General features: G+C 51.4%; 2 protein-coding genes across 44 annotated transcripts in view; one reads left to right on the top strand and one right to left on the bottom strand.

Moving 5' to 3' along the window:
- The window catches only part of ATXN2 (ataxin 2), a 127,301-nt gene extending 112,527 nt beyond the window's left edge, over positions 1 to 14,774 (top strand). For 5 of the 38 annotated variants that reach the window (XM_019950144.3, XM_019950131.3, XM_019950132.3 and 2 more), the window contains 3 exons: positions 1,221 to 1,366; positions 2,029 to 2,256; positions 4,462 to 6,107. In XM_019950144.3, the coding sequence (XP_019805703.2) occupies positions 1,221 to 1,366; positions 2,029 to 2,256; positions 4,462 to 4,797 (710 nt within the window). In that variant the 3' untranslated portion in view covers positions 4,798 to 6,107. Of the gene's footprint in view, positions 1 to 1,220; positions 1,367 to 2,028; positions 2,257 to 4,461; positions 6,108 to 6,238; positions 6,379 to 7,129; positions 10,894 to 11,305; positions 14,209 to 14,397 lie in introns of those variants that run through there. The other 33 variants (XM_019950142.3, XM_019950134.3, XM_019950133.3 and 30 more) reach the window with 31 other exon arrangements.
- SH2B3 (SH2B adaptor protein 3) overlaps positions 5,875 to 25,262 on the bottom strand; it is a 40,336-nt gene continuing 20,948 nt past the window's right edge. The window contains exons 3-8 of one of the 6 annotated variants that reach the window (XM_019950150.3): positions 11,327 to 11,428; positions 11,153 to 11,244; positions 10,974 to 11,068; positions 10,660 to 10,874; positions 10,399 to 10,570; positions 6,673 to 10,259 (exon numbers count right to left, since the gene is read on the bottom strand). In XM_019950150.3, coding sequence (XP_019805709.1) covers positions 9,964 to 10,259; positions 10,399 to 10,570; positions 10,660 to 10,874; positions 10,974 to 11,068; positions 11,153 to 11,244; positions 11,327 to 11,428 — 972 coding nt within the window. In that variant the 3' untranslated portion in view covers positions 6,673 to 9,963. Of the gene's footprint in view, positions 6,487 to 6,672; positions 10,260 to 10,398; positions 10,571 to 10,659; positions 11,069 to 11,152; positions 11,245 to 11,326; positions 11,429 to 25,262 lie in introns of those variants that run through there. The other 5 variants (XM_019950151.3, XM_033836896.2, XM_033836895.2 and 2 more) reach the window with 5 other exon arrangements.

The following is a 25,262-nucleotide window of genomic DNA, read 5'->3' as shown; positions in this document are numbered from 1 at the left end:
CCCTACAATGTCAAGCATTATAGAATTGTTTCATGTGCCTAACCCTCTGCATAACATTTACATTGGACTCATCCAGAGTCATCTATGCTGGCAACTCTCAGCAGCCAGCCTATTAGACTGCTGTTGTTAGGGTACCTGATCCCAAAGCAGTGCTTGCTTCTCCCCATCAGCCCCCTATATGTAACACCATATGAAGAATGTGAAGAACTATTCTGGAATTGACACATTGACTTCCAAGAGGAGATACATCTTGAGAACATTGTCCTCAGCTCATTGCCACATCATGGTTAGATTTGTATCAGTGTGCTATCAGTAGTCACTGGAAGCAATGAACCCATCTTGTGCTTTTGATTCTCAAGTTGCTGTTTGGGGATGACATGAACAAATGAATTTATACCTCATCTCCCTGTTTTGTGCCAAGGTATGGTCTGTGCTGAGATTCACAAAGAATTGGCTTTGGGTTCTTAGCTTTAATGAACACACTTTTACTTAAACTAGCTCATCGTATTTCCTTTGAGGTTACTCTAGCTAGTAAAATTCTTTTTAAAGGCTAGGATGCTTTGAAGGGAATTCGTTTTTCTACATAGTTTAGGTAATCCCATTTACTAGATTTTATAAAGCAAAGGTGACAGATCTTGAGCAGGGAGGCCTAGAGAATGAACTGAGTGGCAGAGTGGCTTCTGTGATCAGCTGAGAGAGATTGTGGTCATTTGGCCCTGAAGATAGAGCCCTGACCTTGCCACACACCTTATCCAGCCCCTTACTACAGCCCTGATATAGTCTGTGCCCACGGGACACTGCATCAGGTCCAGGACAGTAGCATGGTGAGGTTAGCCAGATGATGGCCTTGAGCTAAATGTGTGTGTGTGAGAGACAGAGAGACAGGTCGCAGACGGGGGATTGTTTGAATTGTTTCTGTCTATGCTTTTAAGTTGCCTTTTCAGGAAACCTAGTGACTGTTTTAGAAGTAAATTTAATTAGATTTTGGTATAATGTGTACAGCTATGTTATATGAATAAAATGCTAGCCTGACTGTTAAGCAGTAACTTCCCATTTATTTTTTTAAGAAGTGGGTGGTTTAAATGGAGTCAAATACAGAGATTGGTTAGGCATTGAGCATCAAGAAGACTGTGGATGAGCTGAAAGTTGATGAGGCATAGAGGAGCGATTAAGAGCATGACACCTGTCAATTATACACATTTCTTTTCCTTTCACTTTAGTTTCCACTGGCTCCCTTGCTCAGCAGTATGCGCACCCTAATGCTACCTTGCACCCTCATACTCCACATCCTCAGCCTTCAGCCACCCCCACTGGACAGCAGCAAAGCCAACATGGTGGAAGCCATCCTGCGCCCAGTCCTGTTCAGGTAAGGAGGAACTGAGAGGCCTTCACCAGAACTGCTTCATCGTTCTATTTATTGAGTGTTTTCTTCAGTGCCAGGCAAGATGCTAGGTACCACGTGATCAAAACACCGAGCAGCCCTGCCTCATGGAGCCAGTGTACAGCTCTGCAGGCTGTGCCCCCAGGTTTAAATCACCTTAAGGTACATATTGAGAATAAGGTGATGGGGTAAGTTCTGGAAACTTAACCAATATTGAAAAATCTAACATAAAGCAAGAAATTGGCTTGGAACTTTTTAAAAATCTCATTTCTAATGTTTACATGATGAGGGTGTTTGGTTTTTTTCCTATTAGCTTCTTTAATCATGTTTGTTAAGGAGGCACTTAAGGAGCTCTTTGACATCTGTCAGGCCCCTGGAGCAGTAGTCCTGTTTTACCACTGCTGGTTGAGGACTTGTAGGCTGAGAATCAGGCTTGCAGCCCAGACAGGAATGTTTGTGAACAGGAGGCACCCCCACCCCAGCCCTGCTCCTACTCCCTGTGTATTCTCTGGTACCTGCCATTGCCCCTCATCTTAGATAGGCCCAGCGGGAGCCTGTTGTCATATGCAAAACTCAGCTTTGTGTGTGACCCTTAAACTGCTCTTCCTTAAAGAAAATTTTCTCAATTCTTTCCTGTTACTTTGCAGCACCATCAGCATCAGGCCGCCCAGGCTCTCCACCTGGCCAGTCCGCAGCAGCAGTCAGCCATTTACCATGCGGGGCTTGCACCAACCCCACCTTCCATGACACCTGCCTCCAATACACAGTCGCCACAGAATAGTTTTCCAACAGCACAACAGACCGTCTTTACGATTCATCCTTCTCATGTTCAGCCGGCTTATACCAATCCACCCCACATGGCCCATGTACCTCAGGTAAACCCGCTTTAGCCAACTTTCTGTGAAGACCAAGTAGGAAATGAAGGTTGTCAGATAAGCAGCAAAGAGCCAGCTGCTCTTCGAGCCAGGAACCCCTGTGTGTGATGCCATTTGCTTGTCTCCTTTTTTCCACTCAAATACATGTGATCTGGCCCTAAATGAATGTTTGTGTGGTTTTGTAATGGGATCAGTGCAGTTGCTGATTGGTCAGTCTTTTAACGTTTCCCAACTGAGACCTTAAAAATATCTTTGACTCTGGAATGCAACCTAATTCTTTCCTTGCTGTATCTGCTTTGCTATGTTTATATAGCTTCATTGCTATATATACGTATACATACATATATTCCCCCCCAACACAGACACACACACATACACACGAGTCTAGCAAGGAGGATGGGATTTCACAAATTCTCAACTCTGAGGTGACTACACTGGGCCTGACCACTTGAATGTTAGTCACATGAGTTCCTAAGAAATATCTGTACTTGTTTTCCCTGGCTGTTCCTACATCCGCTTTGACCATATGTTGTACTTCTTGAAAGGGCTTGGCCTTGTACATTCGTGCAGTGTAACTTGAAGCTGGAAGCACCCAGGTGTTCCCATTTTTCTTAAAGAGCAGCCCTGGAAGCCCTTTGGAGCTCACCTCTAGCAAAAGCTTCTAAGGGTTGAAAGGTGTGGTTGCTTTCTGCATCAGCTACTGACAAAAGTCCAATGCAATCCAGGGCCAATTTGGATTGTCTTAATGAGAAGGAGCTGCACCGAAGTTGGGCTCCAACACTGTCCTTTTAGGCCCTCCCTAGAGCTGTTAAGGGTGAATTGGCTGTATTTGTTGTCTCTTTTTGCTGCTTTCATAACAGAACTCTTCTGGGTCTGTTAGCCTGCCTCACTGAACTCTGTTTCATGTCAAGCAGTGCACCACTGAGGCTCTGGCGTGGTGGGGCTGGAGATGGTGCTCAGTTGGAGCTAACTCTCAGAGGCGACCTTGTAACTAGCGTTCCACAGCTCTGGGAAGTTCGGGCATTCTCCCCAGCAAACGTGTAGGTTCTGTAGTGTGGCGCACTGCAGTGGATGATTTGCTTTTGATGGTGGGGAGGGGAGCCGGTTTGGTCAGGTGTGGGGCAGCATGGTTTGGCTGAACCAGGAGCTTCATGAGACCAGGGGGCCTGTAGATGTCTAGTAGAGGCTGGTGGCTAAGTAGGTATGTGAATTTACATGTAAGTTGGGGTTCCTAAAACCTCACTTTTGTGCTTTTGTGCTGAAAGAGCAACAAGGTTAATATTTGCAGGGAAGCCCAGATATGCCCTGGGTCCCTTTGAATATGTAAGAATCAAAACAGCATTTCATTCAAGGCTTATCCTGGTCTAGAACAGTGCACAGCATGGGAGGCAGGAAACGAGAGCTCTTCCTGGCTCTGCCAATTCCCTGCAGAGCTGCGATCCAGCTATTTGGGCTGACTAAAACCTTTCCAACTTGACAGTGAGACCAGGTTGAACTCATTATCACCTGGTACAGAGAGACACTGGCCTGGACCAGATAATTTTAGATTACCCCTTCCCACCTCACTGGAGCCATTCAACTGCAACTCCTGCTGCTGCTGCTCTATCAGCGGATCTTTCAGCAGAGCAAAGGGGCCTGAGAGGCTTTTCTTACTGCCTTGACTCATTGTTCACTGAGGTGTGCTGGTGAGCAGGCAAGAAGCAGAGGGGGAAAGGCAAAGAGAACCTAGAACAAAGTTAACAGTCCCTGCTTATAATGTAATAATCTGCTTTCTTACTTGAAAGAGATGTTATCTGTAAAACTAATTCAGGCCCCACATGGAAGCCAGAGTCTAAAGCATCATTGCAGGTAGCCTCCTATTAATTTGAGAAAGCTGCGCTTGGATCAGGGATCTTTGTGAAGACCTTGCCCCATACATAGAATCCAGTCCTCAGAAATGTTGAAGGCTAGGACACTGCAGCCCTGACTTTTACCCAGGCTCGCTGGGTGCCTGCTCCCTCAGCCTTGCAGGATCTGCCAGAGGGTGAAGCATGTCTATAGGTCAACTGATGGATCCACTAGGGAATGTCCCCAGAGGAAAGAAAGGGCCCTGAGGGCCCACTGTTGCCCTTTCCTGAGAGCCCCAACCCAGTGAAAGGGACACAGTTGACATGTTGTTTAAGCTGGAGATGTTGCCTGTATGCGTAAAAGAGCTCTCTGTTTCAGGCTCATGTACAGTCAGGAATGGTTCCTTCTCATCCAACTGCCCATGCGCCAATGATGCTAATGACGACACAGCCACCCGGCGGTCCCCAGGCCGCCCTCGCTCAAAGTGCACTACAGCCCATTCCAGTCTCGACAACAGCGCATTTCCCCTATATGACGCACCCTTCAGGTGAGGCGTGTGTGTGCAGGGGCCGCCGGGCACCCCAAAGCATTCTGCTCGCACAGGTCGAATGGCAGGCCGGGCCAGCGCTTCAAGCCCCGCATCTGAGAACTAGCAAGACCCGTCAGAGTGTACACAGTAGGGACTGTGATGATCAGTTCAGTGTCAGGGCCTGAGGCTTCCGGGAGCCTAGTGTGTGTGTGTTCTGATGGTATACAGGATTTGGCTTGATGAGAAGCAGCAGCAGCATTCTGTGTAGCTGATGCATGCTTAGGACTCAGTTGGCCTTCCTTGTTATGATAGGTTGGACAGGGCAGTGTTTTCCTTCCTGAGTCCCAACAGTCTGACATGTGGGGGGTTACTACCATGGCAGAGTTTGATTGTAGCTCTGGAGACTACCACTGATGAGATAAGTGCTGTGTATGGATTGGTTTCGAGTATAGTATTAGCTCCAGTCTATGCCCTGACAGGTAGAGAATGCCCCGTGATTGTGCTCTAATACTTGATGGTGGCCATGGCGATATTTCACAGTCTAACCTGTTATTCTGAAAGCAATATTGGTGCTTGGCTATTATTTGGGGAGGGGATATGTTAAGGCCTTTTTTGTACCCCATGAGCAACAACTCTTCTGGGAGTTTTATCTGAAATGGTTTTATGTCTGACTGGTTTGTTTCTACCCACCCACCTACCTTCTCCCCCTTTTGGTACAGATGCGGGGGGGTGGGAAGGGTAAAGAGTGAATTAAATTTTGAGTCTTGTTCAGGTAGCACAAGGATAGCTTTACAGACATGTGCTGCAGAGACACTAGGCTAATGTGCGGTGTTGCCAGTTTTCTGTTTAAATATTCACTTTTCTTTTTTACAGTACAAGCCCACCACCAACAGCAGTTGTAAGGCTGCCCTGGAGGAACCGAAAGGCCAAATTCCCTCCTCCCTTCTACTGCTTCTACCAACTGGAAGCACAGAAAACTAGAATTTCATTTATTTTGTTTTTAAAAAATATATGTTGATTTCTTGTAACATCCAATAGGAATGCTAACAGTTCACTTGCAGTGGAAGATATTTGGACCGAGTAGAGGCATTTAGGAACTTGTGGGCTGTTCCATAATTCCATACGCTGTTTCCAAGTCCCGCAAGTACCCCAGCTCTGCTTGCTGAAACTGGAAGTTATTTATTTTTTAATGACCCTTGAAAGTCATGAACACATCAGCTAGCAAAAGAAGTAACAAGAGTGATTCTTGCTGCTATTACTGCTTTAAAAAAAAAAAAAAATCAAGACTTGGAACGCCCTTTTACTAAACTTGACAAAGGTTCAGTAAATTCTTACCGTCAGACTGACGGATTATTATTTATAAATCAAGTTTGATGAAGTAATCACTGTCTACAGTGGTTCAAGTTTTAAGTTAAGGGAAAAACTTTTACTTTGTAGATAATATAAAATAAAAACTTTAAAAAAATCAAAAAATAAAAAAAGTTTTAAAAACTGATATCAAGTTAATGTGTGTTTGTATGAGCTATTTCCATTGTAGGATACTGAATATCAGGGCAGGAGGGCTGACTCTGCTGTCTTAATACCTCGAAGGTTAGCTGTCAAATGACTTTTCTTCTTCACCTTTAGTTCTGGTTCAAGGTATCTCTAGAAAAAGACAAGACTGAGAGATGTTCTCTTTGGTGGCTAGAGGTCTGCTTCAGAAGGAGGAAGGCTGGCCAGAGTTGGGCAGTGCCGAAAGTCCACATCCTCACCCTGACGCTGATTCTGTAAGCTTCCTTTTTAATATCTCCTGAACCCAAATGAGTTAGTCAGAAGTTGTCCTGATTCAGGCATCTGTCTGTTTTACCAGTAGGGGGCAGGAGACACACACACACCTGTAATAAAGAAATCCAGAGGGCTGAAAAGGTGCAGCGATGTACAAAATAGCATACTCCTGTAGACCCCTAAGCATTCGTTAATGTCTTCAGTTTGTGGGAGCAGGACAAACAGGAAAAGCAAGTATTTTGCAGAGACTACAGTCATAATAGATAGATAGAGCCTTTAAATACTGTGGTACCAAATCAAGATTCTGAAAACTTTGTTTTAATTCACATGTAGCAATTTGTACATTTTAGCAAAATTTGCATTCTTCAAGAATAAGTTACTTATACAGTACATAAACAATGCATACAAATTTGCCAAATACCTTCTGCCTATAATGATACAAGATGAATCCATTTTCTGTGTTGTCATTACAACGTGCTGCTTATTCCGCTAAACACTGGATGTCAGATGTGTCCTTGTTAAGAGTCAGTGGATAATAAACTATCAAGTTCCTCTAGCCTGTGGGAGATGTTAGCGTTCACATGACATTTGTGATAACAGACTTAGCCCTGAATAATAGCATAAAGGAATCTAAGGCAACCCTTAGGGAAGGGTTCAAGGCCTTGATTTTAAGTTAAGAAACTGTTATGTAAAAATAGTGTTCTCTGGTTTAAGATTTTAATGATTGCTATTCCTTTCTCCTACACGGTCCAGAAATGATCAAAGGCAGAAGATTTATACCAGATAAAGCCATATGGATTGCTGGTCTAAAATTCAAGGCAGGTTAGTTGACTTAATTCTTTGGTGCTGGTGACTGTTAGTTTGTAAAAGTTCATTGAAGTCAGGCGAAGGAGGTGATGATGCTGGGAGCAGTTAAGCTATCCTTGTTGTCTGTAATTAGAGATAACTGGAGGGCTTGTGATGCTTACTGTCCAACTGGCACTCAAGAGTCTGGCTCTCAGTAGAGGCTGCTGGCTTGGCCTCTTGCCGCCAGCAGTGGTCACATTGAGGCTGGAAAGAGGGTGGTGGAATGTGCTATGACTGCGGTGGGCTGGCTGCAGCCGTCAGGGTTGCTGCCTCACTGCCTGTGACAGCATCAAGCCCAGGGACCCACTGCCCCCGTTCCTCCAGCTCAACCTGCTCTAGCAGAAAGAAAAGGCATTGACTTAGTGTCGCTTCTTCCCAGGCCATGAGGGGCCTTTTTGTCGGAATGTATTTGAGCTGTCCTGGTAACTCAGACACATTTAGTAAATAAATGTTTTTCTTGAACATTTTACACTGATGCAGTCTGGAAGTGGATGACTGTGTCACAGATTCTGAGCTTGTACTTTGTAGCCAGTCGGTCAGAGCTGCTGACTTGCTGTGCCTGGCTTGCCTCTTGGCACTACCTGAGAATTGTATGTTGAGCGGCTGTTAAGAAGTGAGTGCCCCTGGCTTGTGGATATCATATCCCAGATGTCTGTTTACCCTTCTGGTTGGAGGGAGGGAACTTACTTGTCTGGTTCATTGTCTGCTTGGCCCCTTTCCTGTGCAGACAGGGGGAAATCTGTACCAGTGACTTGTCAGCATTTACTTTCTATGATGAGCTTTCTCTTGTAAAAGAGAAATCCAAAACAGTGCTTACTCCTGGTCTACACTTTGCTTAGCATTCATTAATCAGACCTGCTTGATGTGTAGAAAATGTGGCCCTTAGAAATAGACAACTCTAGATCAGGGTTGGTTATGCTTTACCGTCTGTGAAAACACCCAGGACTGTTGGTTTTATCTGTATATATAAGGTGGGGGGAGGGGCACGCCACACAGCTTGCAGGATCTCAATTCCCTGACCAGGGGTGGAACCCACGCCCCCTACAGGGGAAGCACAGAGCCCTACCACTGGACCACCAGGGAAGTCCCAGGAGTGTTGGTTTTAAAAGTGGAAGAGAGGTGGCTCCTGACCTCCCTGCTTCTCCCAAAGTCTGACCTCTGACCTCTTGGAGTGGAGAACGGCTGGAGGGAACAGACACACGCCTCACCCCAGATAAGGCAGGCAAGTAGTTAGTTTAGGCCAAGGTTTAATTTTAGCTTTTGACTGATGTATGTATAAATGTTAAGCTGCGCTGAACTCCCAGTTTCCTAGAAGCCACTTCAAGGAGCCCAGTGGCTATACTGAACGGCTCTGCTCGCACCCACAAGCAGCTGACTCCACTCGGTCACTGCCTCCCTTGTTTCTGAGCCTCTGCATGAAAGTTCTGGGAGGAGCCAGCCCCCATGAATTGTATCACTTGTGAAAGGCAAGTATAGATGGAGATTTGACTGCAGGACCTCCCTGCATGGTAGAGGTTATGTGTGCCTATGTATACATGCACACATGCTTCATCAGATGAAGCAGTGGTTACTGCTGGAACAGAACACTGATTGTGGGCTATTAAAGGAGTTTCTCATTAGCTGTGGCACCAGATTCCTAGCTTCCATTTTGGCTCAAGAATGAGCCTAAAACCTTGTGGGATAATTTAATAAGCCTTTAGACACTTGGAGGCTCTGAGCCAGCCCTGTTGGTGAAGGATTTACTAGAAAGGGCCCAGCAGCCCCTTTATTCCTTTTTCCTTGCCCCTCCCTTACCCCTCAGTTTAACTCTCACCATAAAGCTGCTGTAAACCAGAATCCAGTTTTTTATTCATAAGGCACCAGGGTGGAATTGTTCCTTGCCACCCTCCTATTTCAGTAATGGCCTGAATTTCCCTGAAAGGGTGACACACTTCACTTCTCTACATTTAGGAAGGACAGTGGCTCCTCGGCAACAGGTGACTGTCCTGAGGATGCAATAGACAAGGAAGCCAGGCATGCTGGCTCGAACCAGGAACTGGTCAAGTAGGATTTGCATAGCTGTCTCTGACTACAAAAATCGCATGGGTATTAGTTCAAACAGTGCAATGAAATAAGCAGTGGTTTAATTTTGAAACCTGCATCCTTTGAAAAATTAATCTGAGGTAAAAATGTTTAAAATCATTTTTGACCTTTAGCTTGTCCATCTGCCAGAACTTTGTCCTAAAGTTGAGAGTCGAAGCAGGATAGGTGTGGTCACCTGTGGCTTGGGTACAGCAGACCCGCCACGTGGACTGAAGCTATAACGGGAAAAAAACCACAGGAGAATCCAGGGCTTGTTAGTGTTTTGGGCTTCCTGATGGGCCCCCCTCCCCCCTCCCCAAGTAGAAAGTCTGCCAGCTGGGACAGTGTCAGTGAAAAAGAGAACAAGTTCCCACTGCCAACTCCAGCCCTCACCCCACTGCCCCCTCTAAGAGTGATGGGGCCTGGTCCTAGGGACCCAGGGCAGGAGCTGGCGACATCCACGAACAAGAACTACATCTGTAAACAATAAGGAGAAAGCCAGGTGAGAATGGAACTTCTAGGAGGCCCTTTAACAGGCCTAATTGAAGGGTCACATCCAAACTGGAATGAACAGTTAACAGTGTCCCTTAAATCTCTCTCTGGAAGGAAGGAAAGAAAGTTACATTCAGAAGTTCACATCTCTACTTGCTTGTGCTTCTCAGGGGCCTCTGGGAGGCCTGTCAGAGAGGCGTGTACTGATTGTCTATGGCCCGCAGGTGGCTCCGGGAGGAGGAGTCCATTTCATAGTCCGAGTCCCGGGCTCGACTGGTGGGCTCGGGCTCCAGGTGCCGCAGGCTGTTGGCCAGTTCCTCAGGCGAAGGCACCAGGTGGAAGATCTGCTCTGGGGGAGAGGACCGGCCTGGGAGACCCTCTGGGCCGAGCCCCCGTGGACAGCCAGAAGCGCTAAGGTGGGGAAGGCCCAGCTCTGAATCCCAGCGAGAGAGGGAGAAAGGGAACAGGACAGTGTTGGAGGAACCTGGGGGACAAGTGACCAAGAAAGAGAGAGACCACACTGTCAGTCTTAACGGGGTGGAGGCAAGTGTTGGAAGGACACAACACGAGGTCTCGGTTCCCAGTGCCACCACCCCCTTTATCAAGGGGCATTAGGGTCACACCTGGCGGCTGGGAGACGACTACCACATAGCTGGACAGCCGGACGTCACAGGCAGCCCCGCACTCGAGTGGGATGGGTGAGCGCTGGAAGTGGTGGAGCATGTCCACAACCGAGGGGAAGTGGAGGTGTTGCACGCGACACTGGCCCCGCTCAGTCAGTGACAGGCGCAGGTGCTGCAGGAGAGGAGGACGGTAGGCTCAGGCATTGGCCCCTAAGGGCCTTGAACCTGGCCAGGGTGCAGCCCACCTGCCTCGCCCCATACCTTGGCTATGCCCTGGAAGTTGAACGTGAGCACGTACTCCCCACGCCGAGTCTCACTCTGCCGTACCAGGAACACTCCATGAGCGTCAGGACCCTGCAGCTGAACCAGCTGAGCTGCCTTCACTCGGGAGATGGGGCCATGGAACCAGGGGTAGCAGGACAGGAAGTGATCTGTTTTCTGGCAGGCTGGATCCAGCAACCCCCCAGGAGAAGCACCTGATAGAGAAGGAGACAGGTAACGGTGATCCTTTGTGTGTGCCTTATGTCCTGGGCTGAGTTCCGACACACCGGAGGACAAAGGCCCTGACCCCTCACCTTGGTTCAGGGAATCTGTGCTTCCCCTTGGAGAGTTAGATGTGCCGGGCTCTAAGGCTGAGGGAATATGCATCTCTGGGTCTGTGCTGAGTCTGCTGGAGAAGGGTTGGGGTTAAGAATCTGGGTAGGTCAGGAGGAGCAGTAAAAGCTGTGCCAGGAGTGGGGCCCTAGGGTCTCACCCTTGGCCTGCGCACTCCCGGAGCTCGGCCATCCATGAGTTCAGCTGCTGCTCATCTCCCACCTCAAAGATGATGTCTGTCCGATCCTTCACCTGGCAGGGAGGGAGGGGAGAGCTGGGTGGGATCCCTGAGGTCTGTGTCTATTCCTCCCAGGTGTGGAAAGCTGTCACTCACCTTCAGCACAAAGGTGTAGAGGTTGTCAGGCATCTCGAGACGTGTGCATCGCCGAATCTCCTGGATGCTGGAGCAGGCTGCTTGTAGCTTGGGCTTTGAACTCTAGGAGACCAAGGCAGACATTCAAGGCCTGTCTCTGATGGCCCTTCACCCACCCAGGCCTCCCCAGGGGCTAGCTTGCTGAGTGCATGCTCGTGGTGCTGCTGAGCAGGCACCCCAAGCCTGGAGTGCGTCCTAGCATTCTGCCTTGCAGGAGCCTGCAGAGGGCCCTCTGCCTGTAGCCACAGCACCAGCTCCCCCGACCCCAACACACACACACACACACACACACACACACACACTGAGCTCCCCAGCACCCGATGTGGCCTAAGGGCCAACCTCTGCTTCACCTGGACCTGTGGACATTCCAGCTCTGACATGTCTGTTGGCTGACACCTGTTTCTCTTCCCACTGGTGGAGCAAAACCCCCCAACCCCCTACCCTTGCCAGTCACAGTGGCTGCTGGCCACCTCATCGCAGTAAACCCAGAGAGTGGACGTGAGGGTATCCAACCCAAGTTCCCTCTAATGGTGCTGGCTGACTCTGCCTGGGGGCCCAGGACTTTATCATACCTTTAGCTCCGCTCCTCCGCAGCCTTAGGAAGCAGATACTATCACCACATCTTAAAAAGAACCTCAAATCTTGGAAGTAAAGTCATTTGCCCCACACCTAGCTAATCTGTCCTGCCTTCAAGTCTTAGGGCAAGGAGGGGGTTGGCAGAGTAGCTTAGCTATGGGCTCTTGGGGCTCTTTTGCCAATGTGCCCAAAGGGGCAAAGCCTGGCATGGCTGGCCTCAATTACAGCCAGCCAGAAGCCCACACAAAACCTGGGGCCCAGCAGTCTCCCATGACATTCAACACACGTGGGGCTCAGAGTGGGTGGGAGATGACCCTCTACCCTTTTGCCAGCAAAAGGGTCCTGACTGAACCTGGCTGACCCTGCAGATGCTTGTTCCCGGGGCCCAGGAGCTCTCATCGTTTTCTCAGAAAGGAGATCACCCCTTCACTGCCCCCATCTCCTCCACTTCCTCCTGTGATAAGACTGGTAAGATTGTTTCTCTGGGGTCATGAGATGATCGATGGCTGCTTCCAGCAGAGGCCAAAAGAAGATAAGAGTGTGGGGGAAGGAGCAAGATGTGGGAAATGGACAGAGGAGACCCAACTGGGCCCTCCTCCCTCCAGCAGCTTTTCCTAAGAGCCAGGAGACAGACAGCAAGGCGCACCTGGAGATACCACAGCTCTCACCAAGGCAGTGCCAGCTGGGGAGGAGGAAACAAGAGGCAGGAACAAAGGTGAGTTCCAGGCACAGTGGCTTTGGCAGACCTGACCTCCATGAGGGGCTGACTTTTCAAAAGGTGGTGCAAGAGTCAGTCCTTAAAGCCATACGCTTAAGCATGCTCCAGACACACAGGTGCCAGGGTTCTGATAGAAGGATGGTGACCCCAGGACTGGGCAGCCTGGCAAGAGAGGGTTGGTCAAACTGGGGCTCTTCCTGGTCCAGGCCCACTCCCAGAAGGTCTTGGAGCTGCCAGTCCTGCCCTGGTTGTTGGACACAGCAGTCTGGGGAGAACAGCTCTGGGAACAAGCTCAGAGAGGTTGCACAGCTAGTAAATCCCAGCCCTAAGTGATCAGCACTAGCCAGGGCATCTTCACCCTTCAAGTTCTTATATGTCCCCCACGACCAAGTTCCTCAGCCTGGGAGCCTCGCCTGGCACCTACACAAGCACTGGACACGCTGGAGCGCATGGGAAGCAGGGCCTCTGCTCTCCCAGCAGCTTTCACTGTCAGCCAGCCCCTCTGTCTCTATTTCCCGTCTGCAAAACGGGGCTCCTTCCTTCTCTTGCTTTTGCAGTCGGCCCTGCCTGGACCCCCAGCCTCCCCACTGTCTCTAGGCCCTCAGCATCACTGGGAGGAAGCGGGCCAGGCCGAGAGGGTAACAGGCCTCATCTCCCTTTCAGTTCTGCTCTGGGTCCTGGGCCCTGCCCCCAGTGTGAGTGCCCAGATTACTGGCAGAGCCTGGTTTCACTCTGGAAGTGGGGCCCTCCATGCCAGCTTCACCCCCAGCAGCTGAGGAACCGCTGACCTGACAGGCAGTGAAGAGAGCATTCCCCTCCTCCCCCCACAGCCAACCCTGGCCGCACAGACGTCCTGGCTCCCCTCTGCCTGCTGGCTGAGCGTGACACGGGTTCTTTGGTGTCTTCATGGTGGCCCAGGCTCACACAACCCCAGAGGCTGAGCCGGGGGCTGAACCCCAGCCTGCCAAGGACCAGAGCCAGTGCATCTAACTACCATGCTGCCTGGTGGGGGAGATGCGAGGGGCTCTGCCCAGATTGGAGGGGCAATTGAGAGCACAGGGACAGACATCCCCACCTATGGCCACAGCCCTAGCTGGACAGTCCAGAGCAGGACTTGTGAGCGCTGGTCACTGTGTGGATGGACCAGTGGGTGCCTTTCTGACTGAACAATGTGATGGAACAGAGCTCTGCTGGAGAGAGCCGAGCCCGAACCGCAGCCGCAGGAACACTTGGGGCTTCAGGTTCCCCTCCTCTCACACACCCTCTATTCCACCTGCCACGCAGAGCAAGCCAGGCCAGCAGCTGCTCTCTGGACCCACCTCAGAGTCACACTGTGCTTGGGTGATCAAAATGACCAGACCATCCCAGTGTTTGCAGTACAGGCAGTAGTAGACTGTCACCCGCCACATCCTGCATCATCCCTCCTGGGGAGCTCGTTCTTAGCTCCAGTGGCCACTGTGCCTCCAGTGGTAATCCATCTCTTTGTTTGCTCTGGCTGCTAGGAAGCGTAAAGACAAAGCTGCAGACCGGCTCTGACGCCGTCCTCACGGTAGGGCTTGCATTTCTAGAGCTAACTTTATCCAGGCTTTTTAATTTTTCTTATTCCTCTAGGCACTAGGGTTCAGTCTTGACCCTACCCTTCTTGTATAACCTTGGACAAGCAACTCAGCCCTCCATGCCTTAGTCTTGTCATATGTATGTATGGTGGAAATATTTAATAGTCCCTCTCTTTTCACAGGGTTGGTATGGTGATGGGTGAACTATATATTGCAAGTGAAAGAAATACCTGATAAACAGCTGTTGTTAAATTTCCAGGCTGGGGCCAGCCAAGATGGGAAAAGCCTGCTTGGGTTGACTGCTGCGTTACAGTGCTCCCGTGTCACAGGACTGCAGTACGGCAGCATTACAGTGCTCCTGTGTCACGTACAGGACTACAGCTTCCCCTGAGCACACACCTGCTTTCTCTCAACCTTACAGACCCTGTTTGTAATGTGCTCCCTTTCTACCTGCAACGAAGTTATAACCTCCCTCCCTACGTACATACCCTAAGTAGGATAAAAGGGGAGAGTAATGGAATGTAATTGATACTAAAATAAAATGTATATATCACTGTGACTATGCATATAACACACAGTGAACTACTCAGGCGCTTCTGGGTTTGAAGAGATCAAGGACATGAAGGTGCCAGAGGGTGGGTAGGGTGATCCCTGAAAGGACAATTAGTCTGTTCAGTGGACATGGCAGGAAGTTCCATGTGCTTCTACATAAGACAGACAGAGCAAAATTCTGGCCCTAGGTTTGTTCTCATGCTTTTGGAGGGCGTTTTGGTCAGCTCTGCCTAGCCCACGGGTTCATCCGGTCCTCCTAAGCTCCCACTGTCCAAGGACTCCTTTCTCCCATGGCAGGGAGCCGGGGGTGGGCGGCCTTTTGGGCCTCGAATCTGCCTGGAGGGGATGAGAGGATGACTGGGACCAGACCTGGCCTTTCTCTGGAGGCCCTGCCTTCCCTAAACCTGCTGCCACTCCCTGTGTGCTCAGGGGCGGGGATGGCCCATCCAGAGTCTTCCAGGGTACTGGGCTGTACCCCGCTCTGCCGTGTACTCATGGCCATTCATACCCACAAGACCCCGGCAGAGGTGCCGGTGCCCCAGCAGGAACAAAATACACACAGGATCACAGAGCTGTGAGCGCTCCCAGAGAAGGGAGACAGACACCCAACAGGCAGGGGACGGTAAGGGCCAGGACAGGCGGGTGGGAAGGCAGTGAGTGAGCTTCCCAGGTAGGTGCCAGGATGACCCTGGCAAAGGCCCTGAGGTGGGGAAGCACAAAGGCACAGTGAGACTGGCATGCAGTGAGGCAGTCCCCACGGGACCTTGAGGCTGTGGGAGTCCGTCGGCTTATTCTAAGGTGGAGCTGTGGAGGTGGGCAGCTGACGCTCACATTAAATACTTGGGCAGAAGCAGGCCAGCTAGTTGGGCCCGACCCTGCTCTTACCCGCTGCCTCCGTGGGAGGCTGGAGGGGAAGACAACATCCAATTCACACCCAAGCAGTAAAGGGCCTGGCACGGAGGGTCCCGTGGTATGGCAGGCCGAGCCCTCACAATGGCCTTATTGCATCCACTGTAGGGGCCTTTATCCTTCAAGGGAAAGCCTTGAGGGGAGGCCTCCCACCACCATCTGGAATCCCCCAGGCCACACCAGCCCCTTAGAAGTCTTGCCTCTCCCAGGGTTTTGGGACCCTCATTCCTGTCCTATAAAGAGCAGCAATGGGACAGGAAGTAGGACATAGTATACAGCCCGAAGGTCTAGGTCCAAGCCACACTCCTCTGCCATGGCCCTCATGCCCTCAAGGTAGCATCCCCGTGGCCTGGAGGCAAGGTTAGACGAGCCCTAGCTCCACCACTTACTACCTTTGGGATCTTGGGCGTGGCACTAACTGGCAGCCTCAGTTTTCTCTTTGGTAGCGTGGGAACAGTAAGCAGACTCCAGGAGGAGGAGGATGAGAGTGCAGTCTTTGATGGGGGCCTGAAAACTTAAAGGCCCAGAAGAAATTCTAGATCCCAGTCATGGATAACTGAGTCCCCCAAACCCAGGCCACAGCCCAGAATCGATACTGCCTGTATGGATGAATGAACAAATGGACGAAAAAACATTATGGGAAAGGCTTAATCATGTCTTACTGATTGTATCAAAACAACCTTAAAAAAAAAAAAAAGAAAATACTCTGTCTTGTTCCAAAAATTTTAGTCGGGTTATAGGGATACTCAGAGTGGGAAGGGAGACAACTGCTAGAACACAGACCAGAGTTTCACTTGCCACCAATTTGATTCTGAGCTTCCTGGCAGCCAGTGCAAAGAGGGATTCCCCAAGAGAAGGCAGCCTCTTGTGCATGGAGAATCACGTGCACAGTAGTACATTAAAGGCTCTGAGAAGACCTGAAGCAGAGAAACCTGAACCCATGTGTTCCCCAGACTTTGGCCACCCTGTGTCCTGCTCAGAAGCCTCTCTGGGGTCTGCACAACCACCGCAAGCAACATTGCCATCCTGGTTTTTGGGAATTAGACAGTCCTGGCTTTGAGTCCCAGCTCTGCCTCATCTTCCATGGACAAGTGACTCACCTCTCCTAGCCTCAGTCTCCACTTTTGTAAGGTGGGGTAATAGTGCCCCTACCTTCCGTGAGAATTTGGCAATACAGTGTGTGCAGGGTATGGAAAGGTCCCTGGGGACACGGTACAAGGTGGGGATGAGCACAGGGCCTTAGGAATGCAGTCTTAGGAATACCTGATCTGCTCAGAAGTGAACAGAAGGAATACCTGATCTGCTCAGAAGCGAACAGCCCCTCCTGAGGAAGCTTTCAGCTTTCACAGCTATTTTTCCACAACAAGACCATGAGCCCAAGGCAGCCTCCCTGCTCCCTTTCCATCTTTGTGTGTCCTCTGCAGGGCATAGAGTTAGCGGCTTTAAATGTTTGCTGAGCACTCTCCAAAGTGGAGAAGGTGGAGGAAAAGGCACTGGAGGCTAAGGGTACAGCAAGAGCTAACGTCCAGAGACCAGAAAGTACAGCCAAATCCACAAGCTGGCAGGGGAGTTTGCTGTGGCTAGAAATGGTACTAACAGACCCCCTCACACCACCCTTTAGTGAACACCTACTATGTACCAGGCACTGGGGCCTGGGCTATCCATCCAGGACCCCTTTGAACTGCTGAATTCACAGGCCAGCACCATTTCCAGAAAATTCAAATTTCAAAGAAAAAAGCATCATATTGAGGAACGGAGGTGCCAGGACCAAAGAAGTAGGAAGGTCACTGTTTCAGGGTGGAGGGCAATCCTTGACATGACTATGGTGATACTTTGAGACCACCCTGCTCTGGGGCACCTGTCTGAAGAACAGTGGTGGGCGCCTCCCATGACCCCCCCCAACAGCCCATGAGGCTGGTGTTTTTATCCCCACTTGACAAATGAGGAGCCAAGGCTAAGGGAACCTCCTGGAGGGGCTGGTCACAACACAGGATGCACAACCAGCAGGCCCGGGTCCTCTGGAAGTCAGCCCGGGATCCGTGTTTAACGTGGGCCCTGGGTACGTCTGGAACCCACGGCATCCGAGGGGAAGGCTGGGCAGGGGGGCCACACCCACCTCCCTCCCCTGCCCCCCTTTCCCCAGGCACAAGAGACTTGGAGGAGGGAGGGCTCAGTCCATCCCACAGCGGCAGAATGGTGGATGCTGGGGCAAGGGCTCTGGAACCAGCTGGCCTGGGGTCAAAGGGGGCGCTCACAGGGAGCCCCCACAAAGCGTGAGGTGTCAGAAAACAGGGTGACACCCTGAACCCCCTGCAAGATGAGCAGCATCAAAACTGAGTTGCTGGGCTTCCCTGGTGGCGCAGAGGTTGAGAGTTCGCCTGCCGATGCAGGGGACACGGGTTCGTGCCCCGGTCCGGGAAGATCCCACATGCCACGGAGCGGCTGGGCCCGTGAGCCATGGCCGCTGAGCCTGCGCGTCCGGAGCCTGTGCTCCGCAACAGGAGAGGCCACAACAGTGAGAGACCCGCGTACCGCAAAAAAAAAAAAAAAAAAGAAAAACTGAGTTGCTGTCCATCAGTCCCGCCATTGCTACTCCCAGACACATCCAGAATCCAGCTACTTCCCATCCCTCTCCTCTGCTCACAACTCTCCTGTGGGCCCCATCTTGCTGGTCCTCGCCGTGGCCCATGAGACGCTGCATGACCTTGTTGTTGTTACCTCCTCAATCTCATCTACTGTTCCTCTCACTCCGATCCAGCCACACTGGCCTCCACTGTTCCTGCGATGTAGCAAGCACACTCCCACCTTGGGGCCTTTGTGCCTGCTGTTCCCTCTGTCTGAAAGGCAGTTTGCCCACATTTTCACAAATCGGGCTCCTCTCGGATTCAGGTCTCAGCTCAAGGGTCACCTCCTCAGGAAGGCCCTCCCTGACCAGGTGTCTAAATACAGAGTCACCATCACAGAACCCCTTTACTTCCTTCACTGCACTTGTCAACCTGTGAAATGCTCTCTGTGGGGACTTGTTCTTGTGGCATCCCCGGTACCGACCACGGTGCCTGGTAGGTTGTAGATGCTCACTTCATTCCTATACAGATATTCATCACAGGCCCCTTGTTCGCCAAGTATTGTGAGTGCTGGGGATAATAAGTAGGGCCCAGGATATGGCCCCCACTGCAGACCGCCCATCGCCATGAGGGCTCTGGAGGAGTGGCAGGGATACGTCAAAGCAGGGTGATCGGGGCGAGGACGGAGGACGCGAGGTTGGGCCTCCAGGGGCTCGAGCCGGCCAGGGGAGAGGACTGGCTGAGAGGAAGGCTCTGGACACCTCACGGAACACATCAGGCTCGTGTTACAGATGGAAGAACGGGGACCCTGAGAGGCAAAATCATTTGTCCCCGGCCACGGAGAAAGAAGCCAAGAAGAGCTGGGGCTCGGACCCTCGTCTGCCCAGCCCCAGAGCCCACACCACCCACCCCCATCCAGCCCATTCCTCCCAGCTCATGTTCTCTCCCACCACCAGGCCTGACCCAAACTGCGGGTCTCAGCAGAGAGAACCTCCCCTCCTCCAGGGAGCCTTCTCTGATCACCAAGTCGTGGTCAGTGCGATTCCTGTGCCTCTCCCTCGTCACGGGGCTTATCAGCCCTGGCCATAATTTCCTGAAGGTGCAGCTGCCCCCACCGCCTGCCTGGGAGTTCCTCGGGGGGTGGGGACAGGGCACCAGGCCTTGTTCCCAGCTGGGGCCCAGCACTGGGTCCAGCCCAGAGGAGGTACTTGGAAAGGGTTTGTCAGATGGATGGGTGAGTAGCTGCTAAGTGCCTGGGGCCCCAGCCCTCATGTCTCGGGAGCAGGGGCAGATGCAGGGGGTGTGGTGAGTTATCTCACCCCCTTGTTCCCCGGCTCCCTAGGGGGCAAAGCGAAGGCAATGAGCCCGTTCCAGGGGCTGAACAAATGTTGGAACTACAGGCCCCAGGTCACTTCCTTCCTCTGCCCCCAACCAGAGCCCCGCAACACACACACAGGCCCTTCGAGTGCCTGCTTCAGCCGCTTTTTCTCCGCGTGAGCCTGAGCAAATCACTTCACTTCGCTGTGCTTTTGTTTTCTCATCTGTAAAATGGGGGTGATGTTGGAGTGCAACCTCAGGGCTTCTGTACGTGAACCTGCCTGTCGCCCTGAGTACACAGGAGTCTCCCAGGTCTCCCCCTTGGTCTGCTCCCTGTTGCCTCAAGCTCCCTCTCCCCGCGGGGGAGCAGGAAAGGGATGGGAGAAGCTTCCTTAAAAGCCACATGGATCAAGTCAGTTTCCCCTTTCTGGCAAGTGAGAGCCCGCCAGTGCCAGAAGCAGAGCTTCTCCAGAGCCGACACTGACATGGTGAGACATCCCCCAAGCATAACCACCCTGCTCGGAGTCCACAACATTTCGCCTCCCTCCTCTGGGTGGCAGCCCCAGATCCCACCCTGAGCGACCAAGCCTGAGGGTGGGGGCCTGCGCCCCCACTATCGGACCCAGAGAGGCCCTGTAGGAGGGGTAACCAGCCAGAGATGCTGAAACAGACAGCGGCTGGGGGCTCGTCTGAACCCCACCTGCAGTGAGCTCCCCGTCAAGCCTGTAAAAGTCCCCCCGCCCCGACATGTCCGAAAGACAGACTCTCAGTGACACAGACACAAAGCCCCTTCTGAGAGAGATGGCGACCACCCCCCCACACACACAATCACAGAGACTGGGACACAAAGCCCCTCTCAGATGCTGGAGCAACCATCCCCTCAGAGACAAACTCCCAGAGACAGAGAACCCCCATAGAGAGAGACAGCCCCGAACCCACACACACACAACCAGTCTGGGACCCCCTGACAGCCACTCAAACCCCTCCTGAGACGCGGGTGTCCTAGTTCACGCCGAGTGGTTGAGTGTGGATGACCCCGCTGTGAAGACGGGCAGGCACTTCCGCTCTGAGGCCGGCTGGGTGGGGGGGTCCGTGGCTTAAGAGGCACCACACCTGGAAGTCCCACTCCCTGCACCCCGTCACAGGCGTGGATGAACTGGCAAACCAAGGAGCTTACGGACCCCCCGGCACCTTCGCTAGCTGACCTCGCCTCCCCCCTCGGGGTGACAGTGGTCCAGGCCACATGGCCCGGCCTGGGGAGGCGTGTCCTGGGATGGGGCCTTGCAGAGGCGGGAACAGAGGAGCCAGTGCCACCACCCTCACTAGCCAGGCCACTTGTCCACACCTCCTAGGCCTCTCCCCGCTACACCTTTCCTCCACGCGGGGCACCACTCCGGGCCAAGACCTTTGGCAAATTAGGATCAACCACTTTCCAGGGCCTGGAGCTGCTCAGCAGCCAGCCTCCATCAGCTCCCCTTCAGTCAGTTACCCGTCGCCCTGCCTGAGTCGGTCTTGAGGACAGAGCGGTGTCTCTGTCTGGGAGCGCTGACTGGCACTTGGGCCTGGGCCGACCGTGGGTCCGGAGCAGGGTCGGGGCCCAGCCAGAACCCCACCCCCACCCCAGCCCCCCGCCGGCTGCAAAGCAGCTGCCACCAGCCCACGCCTTGGGCGACCGCATCCTGCTCCCAGTATCGCGCCAGGAATCCTCCCTGCCCCGCGTGGCCGAAGAGCTGCAAGGCCCGTGCACCCTGTCCCCATCCACCTTCATGCGGGCTACGCCTTCCTCTCGTAGTGCTGCTCCGGCTACCTCGGTGCCAGGACACCCCAGGCCTCGCGTACCGGGCTGTGGTCAGCCCCCAAGACAGGAATTCATGGCTCCTTGCCACGTGCCCAGGCCCCGAGCAGGAGGGGGCACACCGGCCCCGAACCTGGCACTGCTCCCTGGGCTCTCCTGCTGCACGGGAGGGTGTGCTCAGTGCTCTCGACGGGAAAGCAGAGGAGCACCTGAGTCTCACAGGGCCAGGGGTCCTGGAGCTGGCCGGCCCCCCAGGGCCTTTTGCGGCGGGCCCACCTCCCGGCCTCTCTGTGGAGCCAGCCCAGTGGGGGAAGCCCCTTGCCCCTGCAGCACAGCCCTCAGCTGCACCCTGGGCCCCGTGTCTGTTCCACGCCTGGGGAGAGTGGAAAAAGATGTGGTTAAGAAACAACAGATAACCTCTGTCACCGGCCTCCGGTAGGGGAGTGCACCGGAGGGAGGGGGGTCTCGTCACCACCAAGATCCCTAAAAGCCCCGATGGTGGCCACCGCCTGCCTTCGAAGAATGATGATTCAGAAGAAGAGGTGAAAGCGAGGGCCTCTGGGGCTCAAGGGGCTTCAGGGATGCCAGGGAGGCTCAGAGTCGGCTGAGCAGAGCCTTGGGCTGAGCTGACAGGGAAACCAGGGCGAGAGCCCAGGAATCTCCACCCTTCCAAGCTCAATCTGCCGTGAGCTGTTGTCATTATCCTTAGCCCACGTTTAGTGATGTGCCTTGACACACAGCATCTCACTGACACCAAAAAACAACAGGAAACTGTACCAGCCACAAAGAATAAAAGCTGGCTGGATTAAATAACTAAATGTGAAAAATAAAACCAAGACAAAACTGGAATAGAAGAACCTAAATAATTATCTGATCCCAGGGTCAGGGAGGCCTTTCTAAGCAGAAAAAGCAAAGAACAAAATCATAAAGGAAAAGATCACTGTATTTCACTGCCCAGACTTAGAAACCTCCATAGGCCAAGAAACTCAGGACCAGTCGAAAAGCCAAATGGCAAACTAGGGAAATATTTGCAACGTGTGACAGAGCACTAATGTCAGTGTAAAGAGCTGCTGCAAGTCAACAGGAAAGAGGCAGGCAGTGCAGGAGAGGAGCACACAGAGTTAATGGCCTGTAAGTCACAGAAAATGTCTATGACCAAGAAACACTGGAGAAAGAGTCAAAATCCACAGAGACAGAAAGTAGGATTAGTGGTTGCCAGAGGCTGAGGGGACGGGGATGGGAATGGGGACCGATGCTAACAGATACTGGGTTTCTTTCTGAGGTGATGGAAATGTTCTGGAATTGGATAGAGGTGATGGTTGCACACACAGTGAGTATACTAAAAACAACGAATTGCACTTTAACATGGTGAATTTTATGTTATGTGAATTATATCTCATTGTTTTTAAAAAAGAAAAATGGTTCGTTCCATTCATAAGCAGAAAGGACAAGATAACCACTTCACCTAGAAGTTGGCAAAGGTTTTTAAAATAATAGCCAGTGTTTGCACCACTATTTGAAGAATAGATGGGTGTAACCTTCCTAGAAGACTATTTGGAAAGGATATATCAGAAGCATTAGAAATAGCTAGTGAGCACATGAAAAGATGCTCAACATCATTAGCCATCAGGGAAACATAAATCAAAGCTATTCACACCTGCTAGGGTGGCTACAATCAAAAAGATAGATAGTAACAAGTGTTGGTGGGACTTCCCTGGTGGTCCAGTGGTTAAGAATCCACCTTCCAATGCAGGGGGTGCGGGTTTGATCCCTGGTCAAGGAACTAAGATCCTACATGCCGCGGGGCAACTAAGCCTGCGTGCTCTAGAGCCCACACGCCACAACTAAAGAGAAGCCCGCGTGCCGTGATGAAAGATCCCACATGCTGCAACTAAGATCCGACGTAGCCAAATAAATAATAAAATAAGAAAAACAAGTGTTGGTGAGCATGTGGAGAAACTGGAACCCTCATACATTACTGATGGGAATATAAAATGGTGCGGTACTCTGGAAAACAGTTTGGCAGCTCCTCAAAATGTTAAACGTAGAGTTACCATATGATCCAGCAATTCCACTCCTAAGGTATATACCCAGGGAAAAATGAAAACGTATGTCCACACAAAAACTTATTCACGAATGTTCGTGGCAGCACTATTCACAATCGCCCAAAAGTGGAAACAACCTAATGTCCATCACTGAGGAATGGATAAACAAAATGTGATCTATTCATACAATGGAATATTATTTCCAATAAAAAGGAACAAAATACTGACACAAGCTACAACACGGACGAACCTTGAACATGTGATGCTGAGTGAAAGAAGACAGTCGCAAAAGACCACATATTGTCTGATTCCATTTATATGAAAAGAACAAAGTAGGCAAATCTAGAGAGACAGAAAGTATTGATAGATTAGTGGTTGCCTGGGGGTGGGGAGAGGAGGAACGCGGAGTGACTGCTGATGAGCACAAGGTCTCTTTGAGACGATGAAAGTGGTCTAAAATTAAATCGTGGAGATAGTTGTACAGCCCTGTAAATATACCAAAAATCACTGTACCCTTTAAACGAGTTAATTTTATAATTTGTAAAGTATATCTCAATAAAGCTTTGAGAAAAAGAGAAAACATGAGAAGTGCTCACAAAGCCTTCCACCCAGCACTTCCCTTCTAGGAATATGCTTCTAAGGAAATAATCAGAGATGGGCAGCAAGATTTACGTACAACATGTTTGTCACAAGGTTGTCCAGTTGAGCAAAAAAAATTAGAAGTGATTGAAATAGGAGTCTAGATAAGCATAGATAAATATATCATGGCCTATCTGTGTAAATGAAATATCGTGCAGCCAGTATTTATTTTTAAGACATTCTTGAAAAATATTTAAGAGAACAGAAAAATGTTCAAGACATGTTAAGTGACAAAAAAGCAGGTAACAAAAAGGTAGGATGAGTGTCAGTCCCACAAGGGCTGGGGGTTTTGTCCAAAAGTTTCTGCCTATGTTTCCAACATACCTGGCACACAGAGGGGGCTCCCTAGCTAAACTGCTGAGTGAAGAATTAGTGAATGTGGACGGAATTGCAATTTGGGGGAAAAGCTAGAGAAAGAAATACAAGACAGAAAATTACAAAGACGTCTAAGTGAAATGGAAATGCTCGTTCTCTCTGCGTAGTAGGATTGTGGGTGGTTTTTCAGTTACTGTTCCATAATTTCTGCCATGAGCTTTATTAATTGAAAAATCAAAACCAGAAACACTAGGAACTCAAACGTGGAGGCCCTCGGTAAGGTAGACAGTTTCCTAGATTACACGAAGATTTGAAAAGAGACACAGCGGGGCCTCCCATTCCAGACGGTTCCCTGGAGAGAGGTTTCTCTCTCTGCTGCGCCACGGACTTCAGACTGGGCCGCAGTCAGGATTCAGGTCAGGCCCAGGAGGGGAGGGTCAGCCACGGTGAGGGAGAACCCAGAGGCCAGGTGCCGCCTTGATGGGCCCCCTCCCCCGTACGCCATCACCCGCTGGTGCCAGAGGCTGAGCGGTCAGCGGGGTCCACGGCCTGAGGAAAACAGTGGCCTCTTCCCCAGCCCAGAGGGGAGAGAGGAAAAAAGGGTGTGGGGCCCCAAAAAGGAAGCTGAGGCGGCCCCTCCAGCCTTGGGGAAGGAAGCTACCTCCGCCTCCACCCCCGGGGGGGCCAGCGCTCTGAGCGCAGACCTCTGCTTGTGCCTTTTGCTTTCCTTTTCCATATTCGCAAAGGAGTGGGTGGGGGATTTCCAGCGGGCCCGCCTGGCAGCCCGCCGGCGGCTGGTGCCCAGTCCAGGCTACCGGGAGAGCTGGCTAGGTTGTTGCCCATCCCAGGGAGGGCATCTGGGGACCCACCCCTGGGGTCTGGTGACTTCCCACGCAGCAAGCCCCTTCTTC

The sequence above is a fragment of the Tursiops truncatus genome, chromosome 13 (assembly GCF_011762595.2).
Source record: "Tursiops truncatus isolate mTurTru1 chromosome 13, mTurTru1.mat.Y, whole genome shotgun sequence".
Lineage (NCBI taxonomy): Eukaryota > Metazoa > Chordata > Mammalia > Artiodactyla > Delphinidae > Tursiops > Tursiops truncatus.
This window is presented reverse-complemented; position numbering and strand designations above follow the sequence as displayed.